The sequence below is a fragment of the Trachinotus anak genome, unplaced genomic scaffold (assembly GCF_046630095.1).
Source record: "Trachinotus anak isolate AG129_WGS33_773 ecotype Australia unplaced genomic scaffold, CSIRO_AGI_Tana_v1 ptg000010l, whole genome shotgun sequence".
NCBI classification, from domain to species: domain Eukaryota; kingdom Metazoa; phylum Chordata; class Actinopteri; order Carangiformes; family Carangidae; genus Trachinotus; species Trachinotus anak.
Window position 1 is genome coordinate 20,679,993 of NW_027273861.1, and position 13,824 is coordinate 20,693,816.

Consider the following 13,824-nt stretch of genomic DNA (forward strand, 5'->3'; position numbering starts at 1 on the left):
TCATCATATTTAGGCCAGGGAGAGTGGCAGCGCGAACTTGACTGTCCTACTTCCACCCTGTTTACACTGTCAATGCTAAATTGCTAAGAAGAAGGTTAGCGTCTGTTTCACAGGAAGATTCCCCTCCCCTCCTTCAAGCTTGATTGACCATAAACCTCTGTAAAAACAATTCATGTTGTAGCAATAACACAGCCTTGACCTTGATATGCAGGTTCTGTTGATAAAAAATTTGGCAGGCAAGCAGATGTAAATAAACTGAATCTGGAGTTCATCAACCTGGCCTGACAACAGCAGTTCAGGTATGGGCTGGATAGTTAAATGGCCCACAAGTCCAGGTTCACTGGCTACATCTGCAAGAACAGGGTTTAATAATAGATTAAACTCCAGAATAGACTAGACAGTGCTTGATTGATTTTACCAGAACTTGCCAGATATGGATGAATTTTCAGCCAGAAATGTTCATTTAAGACCATGAAATACATGAGAAATTATTTAAATTCATACATAACTGACAGCATTTTTTTTTGGTCCACCATGGTCATTTAAAAACAATCTGCATTCGTGTGTGAGCAGGTGGTAGTTCTTGCCCAAGGACACACCCATGACCTTGCTAATTTGAATGATACAGTTTACAGACAATAAGACAATAAATGCAAATATCTCAGCAAACATTTTAAGTGAGCTTATGTCTTAAAGAAATCTCCACTGATTTAATTCCTTCAGCCCAATGACCTTTACTATTAATTGGTACATTTCTGAAAAAAGCTCACAACTGAAAAAAGACAAGTGGTTTAACTTAAGTTTGGGCCAGCGTGTGACATGTTGATCATGTGACACTTTCAACTGCTGAGGCACAAGACAAAAACAGAGAAACCACAATTTACTGCAGTGATTTTTTAGAATGTATTTTACATTATACATCATTCTGGATTTTATCTTATTTTATTATTATGTTTCTTCTTTTACATGGTTTTGGTGTTGCTTTGTGAAATAGGCTTCCTTTTTACATAATTCAAGCATCTCATCATACTTGTATGTTCTGTAGTAGTTTTTTTTATTTGAATTTACAGTAAAGACAAAGGATCAACCTCTTGTTGTTGGGCAACTATTGACCCCCACTATAAAAGCCTATCCCTAACACACAGAAAGTAACCGGTACACCAGAGCTGAAATGATTAGTTGATTAATTGATTAGTTAGTTGACGGAAAATTAATTGGCAACAAATTTAAGCAAAATGGCAAAACTTAACTGGTACCAATTTAATTTACCAGTTTTCTATGGTAGATCTAAAGGTCAGTTATAAAAAATGAAAATAATTTTTGGCTGTAGCCTTACAATAAGCCTACTGCTATGATGGAGTAATGGGACCTTTAATGGAGATTTTTTTTTTAATGTGTTAATAACTTGAACCAAAATAAAAGGAATTTGATAAAGAAAACTTTACAACAAATGAGCTCAATGTAGACTAAAACTTAAAACTCCTCATACCAAAGTATATTATATACTATATATATATATATATATTATATATATTTATAGTTCATATTGTACCTTAGTGGAGCAAATTCAAATGTGAGACTGATTATGTACACAGAAATGATATGGAGTAGACACACACACACACACACACAGCCTTGAAAATAAACAAAAAAAAACAAATTATACTGTCACTTATTCTAAGTATATATTCAGAGTAATCTATGCTTATCAGAATGAGATTCTGCTGATTCAGAAAACGATTAAAAACTGAAATACGTTACACACAGTTTGTTTTTAAGGGTACATCCGTTATTCTGCGTTTCTTTACCCGCAGTCTCCCCGGCCTCCCCACGCTGTCCCCCTGCCCCTCCTCCGTGTTGAAGTGGGCGGTGGTGACTCTCAAGTGCTCTTTGTCATTGGTGTAAAAGTGAGAGCCGCTGTGTTTATGGGCGTTTAAACCCGCCACCGTTTATAAACGCCGGGTTTCCATTGAGCAGCCAGTCCGAGGGAGCGCAGCCTGGTTGTTTTCCTTCAGACCGCCGCGTCGCTCCAGTCCCGCAGGTGAGTTTGAGACTCCTCAACATCGGCCTAACGTTGATTATTGATATTTTATAAAGGTGGACCCGGCTCTCAGTCCTGATTGGCTGAGACCTGCGCTGGCCATTTATAAAATGGACCGTTTTTTAAACATGCACCGGCCGCATAACTGGAAATGTGAACAGTATTAGCCCCACAGGGGATGGCTACCAAGCCTGGGGCAGAGCTGCTTGTCCCGGTGGTTGTTTTTTTTTATTGTTGTTAGAAAGTATAATTCTCTGTTATTTGCTGTCATTTGATTATATCCGCGATGAATGAAAGCATGACATTGTAATGTTAAACAAAAAAATGTTAGCTTACACCCTATTCTTAGTAACCTTTTTTTTTGTTTAGTAGCGTTCAAGAGCCAATATAAGATGAAAAGTGAAGCATTTGTATTATTATTATGTTATTAAACATTTCTAATACGTGTTTAAAAACACAAACAGACTTTACAGTATCTATTGGCCTTGGCTTGTCAAGGACCATAAGCAGAACCACCCAACCCCACCCTGAGGATCCCTTGAAGAAAAACATCAGAAATTAGTTGTGATGTTCAGTTGAGTTTCTATTTAATGGCAAGTGTACCTTTAAATGCAGTCCAGAAACATTGCATAAAATTATTTAAAAGATGAATACAGTGTGTATAATTTTTTTTGTTTTGTGTTCCCTTTGTATCAACAGAAGCCATAGTTTATGCCTCCTGGCTCTGGCTATTTGCATTATGGATTTCACAGCACCTGAAAACTAATTATGTGAAATGTGTGTTTTTATGTAATGTTTTCCTGTCCTCGCTCCAAGGAATGACGTTGAGCTCCATAAAGTCTTTCACATTGGATCTGGATGGTCCAGCTGATGCAGCATTCACTGGAGGAGAGGTGGTTTCTGGCCAGGTGATCCTGGAGCTCCGCAGGGACACTAGAGTACAGTCCATGAAAGTGCAGGGCAGAGGGGTGGCCACGGCACACTGGCTGGAGAACCGTGGCATGAACTCCGTCTATAACGACTATACCTCCAAGGTCACCTACTTCAGGAAGAGACAGCATCTGATCCGAGGTCAGTGGTGAAAGATGCGGCTGGTTTTAGTTCCCTGAATGGTTAATATGTAGATAATACTGTGTTTATTCATCAGACAGGCTGAGAAATGAGTAAAACCTGGGTGAGTTATAGCTGCATCTTATGAGATTTTACTTTTACAAGCAGCCATGTAGCCAACCCACAGAGTTCCTTTTTAAATGTATCATTTGATACGTTTTCATAGTTTTGTTGTTAAAACACACTATGATATAACATAAATAATACCAACGCCTGTGTTTTGCACATGTAATGTGGTTAATTTTTTATTGCAGACCTAGTTATATTTTAGCCAAATAAATGCATTTTAGTATTCAGCAAAGAGCACTAAATAGGGCCAGTCAGCCAGTTCAGCTGGGATGCTGGAGTCACAGTAGTCCAAAGGTGACTAGAAATAAATATGGCCTTTTGAAATGCAGAGTAGTACTTTTACTTCTTCATAAGGAAGGGCGTTTGTATCATTTGTGCTGACCTTGTTGTAGTTCTTGTACTCTCTTTTGTCACTTACTGTATCTGTGTAATATTATTGTAAGATACACTTTAGTATAGTATAGTAACTGTATTGCAGCTGGTGGATGAAAAGTTCTCTCTCTCTCTCTGTGAATAATGTGGCGTAAAACTGCTGATGGATCACTCATGTACCAGCTGGTGGCCTCTGTGTCTTGTAGTCGCTGCAGTTTGTCAAATGAAGCCACCTGGGGCAAATGTGTTACATGGAAACCTGAAGGAGAAGCAGACACTGGCTCATACAGATACATTTGCCCGATAACAAAATCCTAAGATTAAACACAAATCCATTAGTGCTGGGTCTAAATAAATGTATGGGATGTAACACTGTAAAGTGTGAAATTCCCCTGGTATGGAAGGCACCAGGCAGTTTAAAAACAGAGACAGAGACTATAGGCTGAATAGCTGAGTAAATAAATTGTAGGTAGTGGTTAATGTTTGATTAGATGCTCTGTAAACAGTCGCCTACATGAGGTCTGACTCCCCAGTCTGGTCGGACAGGTAAATATGAATGGACATCAGACGCAGAGTCCAAGATAAAAGCTGAGTTATTGCTGTTTAGCAGAGTACACGCAGCCAAATAGTGTAGTTGAAAGATGACAACATAACAAACAATCAAGAAAAGTAAACAAAAGTGTTGAAAATTTGTTAAAAACAAGTCTTTTTTTACTTTATACATTACCAGCAACCAATAGTTTATTAATATCATAATCATTTTTATGACTATGAATTCATTGTTTTCAGCACAATTGTTGCTTCCTCTCGTTCTGCCAAATAAAAATCTGGTATTAGTGTGATGAGAAAACTGCTTCATACAGGAAGTGACTCAAAATCAAAACTGAAACCGTGGAACTTGAAAACTGTGTAGGTGCATTCAAATGCTTCTCATTCAACTGCAGGCCTAATTTTTGCATCACGTGTACCTTGAAATAAAGCACAGCAGAGGACGATATTAGAAATACTGTATGTTGTAAGATGTCTGCTGCCAGTGATTTTGTTCTACCATTTGTACCATGATATCTGTTCCTTTAACCTCTCTGGGTGTTGTTAGGCCTTTGTGGATAGAGTTGCTCATCAATGAGCCACATAACTTTTATGGTACATATATCATTTATATTATAATCAGTGTGATGAAGTGTGTTTTATTTTCTTAATTAGTCAAACAAATATTCTTGACTTGTTATTTTATCTGCTGACAGTCTTTAAAAATGATTTTTCAGAAAATGTATAACAATATTTCAATATATCTGTATTAATCCATATACAACAAACTGTAATAAAGGATCCATATCCATATCTCCCACCCCTAATAAAATATCTCAAGATGATGTGATCACCAAAAATCACAAATGAGTGATTTTGGGCCATATAGATAAAATTGACTAGACTAAAGTTGATGTCACCATACAGGATTTCTCAATAATGCAGTTTTCCTCTCTCACCAATTTGGAGCCACCATTATGCTGGTTGACATAATGCAGCATTAACAACAAAATGCAACCAACTGCTAATACAAATAGATCTTCTAAGATGGTTAATATAAATATAAAACATAAAAAAACATAAGATCTAAATTAATAACACAATGTATAAAGTCAAATAAAACCACTTTTTTTTTAAAAATTAAAAGCTGCAGTCAGTACATGGGTGGTTTCTTAGTGTGACGATGCAAAATCTTTCCAGGAAATAACACTAATTGTTTTTGAAAAGCTTCAGCCTTCTTGTACACATCCCAAAATCCTTTGCAAATTCACTGGCAAAGTTTGCGCATACAAGCGACTGGGCAAAGCAGTAAATATTAATGTTGAGAAGCAGAAATAAATATGTTGTGACTGGTTCTGTTTAGTTGAGAGTGCAGCAGCAAGAAATGGGGAGAAGGTGAAAGACAGAGGAGAAAGGAAGGAAAGAGGAAGGGGTGGGGGATGTTTAAAAAATGCAGCCTGTGTTGCTGCGGCAACCAGGAAAACAACACGTGGCTCCTTCGGCCCCGCCCTCCTCCACCGAGCAGCCAGCTGCTGTTCTCCATTCATTCTACAATGTCGTGTCATTTTCACTTCATGCATGTTTTAGTTTTTGTTGTGAATGATTGTTTTTCCCTTATAAGACACAAACATGTCAGAGAGTGAACTTGTTGGACTTGTTTGTGTTGCAAACCTCACAGAGAAGTTTCACTTTCTCAAGCCCCTCTGTGCTCTGAGGTATGAAGGGCTTCAATGTTAATATTTGTTTTGTGATGTTGTATACTTAGCAGCTCTTCTGGTAAACAAAGAGAAACTCACAGGGATAAATATGTTTACTTTAGTCTGCAGCAGTTACAAACATGTTGTGAGCCATGATTGGGTCGACCATACTGAGTCGGGAGTGTTTATCAGGCGTATCATTCTGTGCAGGGAAACACATGTTCATCTTATCAGAGACCAGGGGGCCTTGGCAGGACCAGGCACTGCTCCGAGTGACCAGCAGGTGGCACGCTCGGCTTCATTTTTACCCTGGGCTTCATGGATGTATTTAAATTAAAAACTGACAAATTGACAGCAAACTGAACCACTGACCTCCCAAATATTCTGCTGTTAGTTAGGACTTTAAACTGTTTTTTTGAACAAATTAACATCCTATACTGCATTTAATGTGCAGTGAAAACCTCCATGTACTTTCTGCTATTATGCCAACCCCTCAAGAAGTAAAATAACAGCCATGGGAGACACTAGTTTGTCATATCCTGTGAGCATCATCTGCTTAGGGTGCTTAACATTTGCCAGACTCATACATCTCCTGGCTATAAAAGCATCCTGGTATTCCTGCAGCTGTGCACACGGCCTCCAGTTGGTGGCGGTAGACAGCTGGCTCCTCATCTCTGGGAACAAAGGAGTAAACAACTTTGTTTTTCACAGACTAGACTTGATTTTTCTACGAAGGCTTTTGAATTGAATGAAGGGACTAATACGACTTAATAGAGTTTGTCTAGTCTATTGACTTCAGAGAAGTTTGGAAGAAAATCAATTCTGCTCAGAAGTGGCTTTGTTTGGAAATGCTGGGAGTGAATAAGAGGTGTTAAAAGGCTCCATGTGTGCCATGCTTGGTCATGCAAGAGACCAAGCTGTTGCAGAAGTTTTCTTTAAGTGGTGACTTGTAGTTTTCCTGTGCTATCTCTATTGTATCCCTTTACCAAAGAAAGTACAACGACTGTAGTTGTTTTTCATAAGGGGATTTGGTGGCATACATTGCATGCTCTTGTGCATAGCTATGTTTTCCATGTGTACGGCGGCCCATGCAGTGTAACAGTATGTCCACAACGACATAGAAGAAGTGGAGTAAACAGCTTTGGTCCAGAGTGAAACTATTTTCCTCTGAGCTGTGCAGGGAGGATCTCTGCCAGACTGAGGCATGCTCAGTAGGCCTGTTTTCTTCTAAGAACCTGTAACCATCAATCATCAGGCCCTGTTTTCCTCTCCGCTCCCTCCACACCCAGTCCTGCATGTTTATTATGCTGCCTTCAGGCTCGGTCTGGAAATATGGATTGTTGTCAGAAGTAGCCCAACTAAGTGGTAAACAGAGTTGAGGAAGTGGGAATTTAACACAACATGCAAGCTATCATAATATGACAGTTGGGTGAGTGGCAGTCATGGAAGTTGTGGCAGCTTGGTGACGGTAAATGTAATGTGTTTTTACTTTTATTTTCATAATGATCGTGAGGTGGTTTTGTCTGGACTTGTTCTGATGTTTTTCTTAGTCTCCTCCTACACCAAGAGGGCAACCTGTAAATGTGCTGAAAAGGGTGATAATTGAAGGTTGGTTAGTAAATGAAGTGGAGCATACTTTTTTTTAGCCTGTTGAGAATTTTTTTTTTTCTGTGATTATTCTTAAAACAAAACATCAACCCATTAAAAAAACAACTAAACAGAACGGCAGTGGCCTCAAACAGTAAGACGCGAGTCTTATGGTTATAAGCAGCAGCGACTTATTTCACACATCACTCCTCCTCCCCTCTGTTTGAATGTGTGTTTATTATTTGAGAAAGCTGCTGAGTGTGTGCAGTAAACCTTCACACTCCAAGCCCTCTGTTGTTTAAAACTTTCCTGGTAAGTCAAATGCAGCCACATCTTATGCACGACTATAGAGCTGAAAAGTCCGTGCCAAAGACGAGCACCCGAAGGCAGCATCGCCCAACCTTCAAACCTCTCCTGAGGTCTTACATAATAAATTCAGAAAGTCCAGCCCACTTCTGCAGGCTGCAAATAGGGCTGCTCTCCGACAGAGCCCAGCAGTTTGAGCTTTAAACAAGTGCGAGAAAAGTACCAGCAGCCTGAAGACTCACTTCGGCACATTTACATACTGCGGGGCACGAAGAAAGGAATCGCTAACTTTTGCGTTTCAGAGGACTCGCACTCACAGATTGCAAAAAAAATAAATAATAATAATGATTTTCGACAAGTTAAAAAAGTTTGACATAGTCTTCGACTCTGCGGAGGTGGACTGTCCTCCGGTGTTCAGCAGCGGGGATGTGGTGTCCGGCCGGGTGGTGCTGGAGCTGTCCGGGGAGAGCAGGGTGGACTCCCTGAAGCTCCACGCCGAAGGCTTCGCTAAAGTGCACTGGACCGAGTCTCGGTCCGCCGGCTCCAGCACCGCGTACACCCAGAACTACAGCGACGAGGTGGAGTACCTGAACCGGAGAGAGGTGCTGCTGCAGGCAGGTCAGTCCGCCGTGGAGGCTCGGTGGTGGGTGCATCATGTCTGTAAACCTATGAAGCGATCAGCATGCTTCAAAACCGCAGAAACGCTGAGACCTCTTCCTGACCAAGTGCCGAGCCACCGAAACGATAATGAAAGTGGCGCATTTATCTGGGCACACTGGGCTGGTTGTTCGTCTGTAAGAGTTGTTTTTCATGGTTTAGTATGAGAGTTAAAGGGATGATGAAGACAGTCCTGCTTTCTCTGACCGTGTAATTGTCCCATGGAGTCAAATTGTGCCTCTGTTAGTTGTTTTGTTAGTTGTGGCTCTATTTATAAACTTGTTCCACTGTAGATTTAAAGTTCACTTGACCTACAAATACTGAGTGAATGAAACAAAAGTCAAACGCGATGGTTTTACTGGGAGATTTTTTTTACTTTCTTGTTGAAAACTTCTTTTGAAGAAGTAAAAATGAACATCTAGATTCAAAACAAGCATCAAGTCATTCATTGACAAAAGTGTTTTTTGTTGATGATCCTCTCTTCTGTCATCTGAGAAGTTTTGTTGTTGGTCATAATTTGATATGTAAGATAATTACTGTATAAGAAGAGAGGAAAACATGCTGCAGCAGCTGTCTATACATTGCTTTGTTGCTCTGAAAACATCTGTTGAAAGAAATACTACTGACATCGGACTCTCCTTCATTCAAAGAAAATCCTTGGTGTTTTTTTTCCTCCTGTGATATGAGTAGGGGAACCTCAGGTTTCTGCCTTCATTCATTGGGCACAGACTTGTTTTGGTTTAAAGCGTAGACAGGAAATTCACAGCCAGAGCTTTGTCGACTTTATGTAAATCCTGCATGCAACCAGCAATTTAAAAACTCACACTAACATGTACATCAGTTTATTCTGTGGCATGTGAAAGTTTTGTTTTTGTTTTTTTTTTTTTAGGTGTGCTTGAAAAAAATATATTCACAACAACCTCACTTGACCCATTAAGAGGATTTGACAGTGACAATGTTGTAATTTAAATCAAATAGGGGCTCGCAGCTAACAAAGGGGAACAAAACACATTTAGTCTGTTAAACGCAAACACGTGTTCCTGAACCTGTGCAGCAAGAGAGTGAAAAAAACAGAGCAGTTGAGACAGGCTGTATAATACAGCTTGAGGAAAACATGTTCTCCGTCAGCACAATGGAGAAAGAACCGCCCCTCTGAGCGAGCACGGAAGCCATGTGATTGCAAAGAAAGACAGAGAGATTTCTATATCAGCAAAAGTCATGCTTAAAAGATCTGATCACACTCTCTCACCAAGTCAACTTAACCTATATAGATTTCTAAAGAATACTAGTGTTTTTAAAAAGTTTTATGTTCACTAAATCTCATTCAGAAGCAGCGATTTTCTACCATTCTTTTGCTGTGCTGTGCTGTGTGAATCACCAAACGAAAGCAGATAGTCGATCACAGTAAAGATTAAGGAACTTTATTCCATTGTACCGAATTGCTTTATTACTTTCTGCTCTGTTTCCTGATGATAACCTGACACCACAGGAAGAGACTGATCGAGGGATTTAAATGACTCTTGTGAACAAAACAAAACAGCAAGTGAATGAACTGTAGCCTAAACATGTTTTTCTGTTTTTTTTTCCTCCTCCCCTCAGATAATGGTGAAGTAACTGTCCTTCCTGCTGGCAGACACGAATTTCCATTCAGCTTCCAGCTGCCAGAGGAGACACTGGTCACCTCCTTTGAGGGGAAACATGGCAGCATCCGTTACTGGGTCAAAGTTAAGCTACACAGGCCGTGGGCCACCGTCAGGAAGCTCAAGAAGGAGTTCACAGTCATCGAGCCCATTGACATCAACACACCAGCCTTACTGGTGAGCGTCTCGGCCCTCACTTTTCATGAATGTTTCATCACACACTTCATGGTTTTCTGGCTGTTCTGAGGCTCTTGCTCATTGGGTTTCGTCAATTCCAGGCGCCACAGGCTGGAACGAAGGATAAGATGGCTCGGGCCTGGTATCGCAACTTTGGACAGGTGTCTGTGACAGCAAAGATCGACCGCAAAGGCTACACACCAGGTAAGAGTCTAGCATCTGAAACAACACCTTCTATTAACGCATTGTTTGTTAGCCAGACTAGAAATGTCAACAATTTCTAACATGCTTTCCCCCTCTGCAGGTGAGGTGATACCTGTCTTTGCGGAGTTTGACAACTCTACCTCCAGGTCAATTGTGCCTAAAGCCTTCATCACTCAGACACAGACGTTCATTGCTCGTGGCACCATGAAACAGAAGCGCTCCGTGGTGGCCACACTGTGCGGTGACATTGTGGGCGCCAGATGCCGGGAGACTTGGCACGGTCGCGCCATCAAAATCCCACCTGTGGGCCCCTCCGTCCTGCAGTGCCGGATCATCAAAGTGGAGTATATGCTCAAGGTGAGCTTAGTGAAAAAGCAGCTTTATTTCTCATGAACTCAAATGTATTCCATCGTTACGCGCCCGTTGCTGGATCTGACAGTTCTCCACTTTTCCCTCCTAACAGGTTTGTATTGACGTTCCTGGGACATCAAAGCTGTGTCTGGAGCTGCCACTGGTCATAGGCACCATCCCCCTCCATCCCTTCGGCAGCCGAACCTCGAGCGTCAGCAGCCAGTACAGCGTCAACCTGGAGTGGCTGCGTATGGCCATCCCCGAGCAGCCTGAGCGTAAGTGTCCTTTTAATACTGCAGTTTAATTAGTGTGTGTATAGGGACTTGATAAACTGTGACATTTTTATTTTATTTTTTCCACCGTCTTAGCTGAACATTTAAGACAAGACTCAGATTGACTAGGCAGATAAACGCATGGCACTCTGTCAGTTTGTAGGCCTGTTCCCTCTTTTATTTTTATGATCACTTTACTGCCAAAATACCACCAGTCAGATGCCAACGTGCATAAACAAACAAAGGTTTCGATTCAGCTGAGATTCATGTTGGATCAAATCAGTGTTTGTTAGTGCAAAAGGCAGTAAATGTAATGTGGGTTTTTAAGAGTTTTAACTGCAGTGATGACTCAGCAGCTTAGTGTTTGGACCTGTGCTGTTCTGTTGGGTCAGACAAGTGGACTAATCCTGCCTCTTTCCCCCCCCCTGCAGCTCCTCCAGATTACAGCTCTGTGGTGACAGAGGAGGAGGCCGGGCAGCGCAGCAACACGGTGGTCCCACAGCCAGCCGAGGACCTGAGTGGGATCCTGGAGCGCCCCCTCATGGCTTTTGTCCAAGAGTTTCGCTTCCGACCTCCGCCAGTGTACAGCGAGGTGAGTCACCGAATGCTTGAAACAACATGCACCCTCACCCACATTGGCACATATAAAGCTGGTAGAGATTTCTTCTCTAGTTTAGATGCATTTTAAAACATCCCTAAAGCACTTCTTTCCTGCTAAAGATACTGCTCACAGCTGAATTGTATAACAGTATGAAAATGAAAATATATCTGTTGGTGTGGGCTGGATGTAGGCAGAATGTATCATAACACTGTTTGAGAAAGATAGAATTTTCTGCTTACTGAAGCTTCATCTTATGTGTCTTTATTTTCATTTCCTGCCTACAGATTGACCCCAACCCTCAGCCCCTCAACATGAGACCTCGCTGCATGACATGTTGAACCATGAGCCCTGCCTGAGAGTCAAGCGACTAAAATTAACGAAAAAAAATCAAGAGAATTGTCTTTTCCTGGATTACTTCTCTCTGATAAATGGCCCCTGGTCCCACCGAGTGTTGTGGAGAGGGACAGGAGCGCCACGGAGAGGTCAGGAGACGAGAAGGAGCTCACAGGAACTGGGTGTCGGTGGAGGAGCTGCCACTTTGTTTCCAGTCCATAAAGTAAAGTGGACGCTTTCCTGTTCTGTTGAGATGGAAGCAACTTCTCTACATCAGTTCCTGTCCTCCCCAAGTGATTTTAGGCTCACGATGAAGTGAGCTGCAAATACCTCCCAATCAACGATTCCCTCATCTGAAGAGATTTTTGAGATTTAAGGAGTTTGGGACATAATGGGGGGGAGTAGATCACTTGATATTTGTCAGGTGGAGAGTTGAAAATAATCGCTCTTGATAAGCTGACATGTGTTTAGAAGTACATTGTTACTTGGAGTGGCGTAAAGAAACAAGTGCAATTATTGTCTTCAATTTTCACTCTCTTTTGCCTGGCAACAGTAGATTTTAACAACCTACATGGCTATGCATTGTGTAACTGGACAGCAGTGTGCCTGTGATGATTTCTGCTGTTACTTAAGCACATACTGTATCTGAAGGTGTGATGGAGGAGCAGACAAGTCAAATAAGCAGATGTAGACGTATTTTATGCATGCAGGTAACAATATGTAAAAGGGAAAACATATGCCTTATTTATCTGCAGTGGAGGTTTGCATGAGAGTTTCAGGGAGTCGTTCTCTCATCGAGTTGAATAGAAGTGAATGTATTCTGAAAGAACTTAGAAAAAAAAAAAACGGTTGGATTGTATGTGGCTGAATTCCAAGAGAAGTGTTGTGTTGTTACAAGGCTTAAGGCACTGAAGTGTCAGAGAGCTGTGGTTGTTGATGATTTTGCCACAGTTATAAAATAGGATGAGCAGTTTGTGTATAAAACTGCACGAGGCTCATAGACTAGCTCTCCCAGCTGCTAAACAAAAGGAGGAGGAGGAGGAGGAGATGGAGACCTCTGAGCCATGTGGTCTGAAGCTTTTGATGGGAGCCAGATGCCTCGGTGCTGTGGGGTGCTTCGTGAGGCTCATCCAGAGCACACAGCTCAGTGTACAAGTCGAGCCCCAAGCTGGCGACGCCACTGAAATGTATGGACTGAAGAACATTCCAAAAACTTGAGGATGAAGTTTTCTCCTCAACTTCCAAAAAAAAAAAAACTGGTCTTCAGGGTCAGCTGTGCAACTTTCTTGGCACGCACTGAAAAACCGAATGTATTTTTATACAAATGCAATTGTTGATTCAAAATCTTGCCAAAGTTTTTGTAATTGTTTTTTTCTAATAAAAAAAGCCTAAATGGATGTTTGTCTCCAGCGTTTCCTTCAAACCTTGACTGGTATGTAAGCTGTACACTTTGTTAGGGGAATAGTAGAGGGCTTCCTCCAGCTTGTTGCGTGCTAGTGGGTTGGTACATCATGTTCAGTAGTGTGAGTCAAAACTATATAACTGCCAAGGGCAGGGTTCACTGGAGAAGCAAGCTATACTCTCTGGATCAAAACAATAATTAAGGACAGTTATGTCTGCTGTGACAGCTCTACTGAGTTACGTAATCCATTTTCTGGAAAAAAAATAATAAAAACAACAGCAAAAAAAAAAAAAAAAAAGTCACCACTGAATTATTTACCACATTAAATTCAGCAGATACATGGATCTTATCTTGTGTCCTCTTGTACAGTTTGTACTATGTTTACATGAATTTCCAACAAGTATCTCAGCTATTTTTTGCCACTTGTAAACACATAACACATAGGAACAAACAAGCAGCTCAGTGAATTATACACAA

General features: G+C 41.1%; 1 protein-coding gene across 2 annotated transcripts; it reads left to right on the top strand.

The window, feature by feature from the left end:
- The first annotated feature begins 1,913 nt into the window (after positions 1 to 1,913).
- Positions 1,914 to 13,342, top strand: arrdc2 (arrestin domain containing 2). 2 transcript variants are annotated; one of them, XM_071486081.1, is made up of 8 exons: positions 1,914 to 2,041; positions 2,858 to 3,112; positions 9,967 to 10,184; positions 10,286 to 10,388; positions 10,489 to 10,745; positions 10,852 to 11,014; positions 11,443 to 11,603; positions 11,897 to 13,342. In XM_071486081.1, exons 2-8 carry the CDS (start codon positions 2,860 to 2,862, stop codon positions 11,948 to 11,950), a joined length of 1,209 nt encoding a protein of 402 aa, XP_071342182.1. In that variant the 5' UTR covers positions 1,914 to 2,041; positions 2,858 to 2,859; the 3' UTR covers positions 11,951 to 13,342. The 2 variants fall into 2 exon arrangements, with proteins under 2 accessions (XP_071342182.1, XP_071342181.1); XM_071486080.1 differs by lacking the exons at positions 1,914 to 2,041; positions 2,858 to 3,112 and adding an exon at positions 7,898 to 8,328.
- The last annotated feature ends 482 nt before the right edge of the window (positions 13,343 to 13,824 follow it).

What these genes read in the sequence shown, in the direction of transcription:
- arrdc2 (XM_071486080.1), top strand. Translation starts at nt 8,055, where the DNA reads ATGATTTTCGACAAGTTAAAAAAGTTTGACATAGTCTTCGACTCTGCG. An exon ending in CCGCAAAGGCTACACACCAG is followed by an intron (nt 10,389 to 10,488) that starts GTAAGAGTCTAG and finishes CCCCCTCTGCAG; the next exon opens with GTGAGGTGATACCTGTCTTT. An exon ending in CTCCGCCAGTGTACAGCGAG is followed by an intron (nt 11,604 to 11,896) that starts GTGAGTCACCGA and finishes TCCTGCCTACAG; the next exon opens with ATTGACCCCAACCCTCAGCC.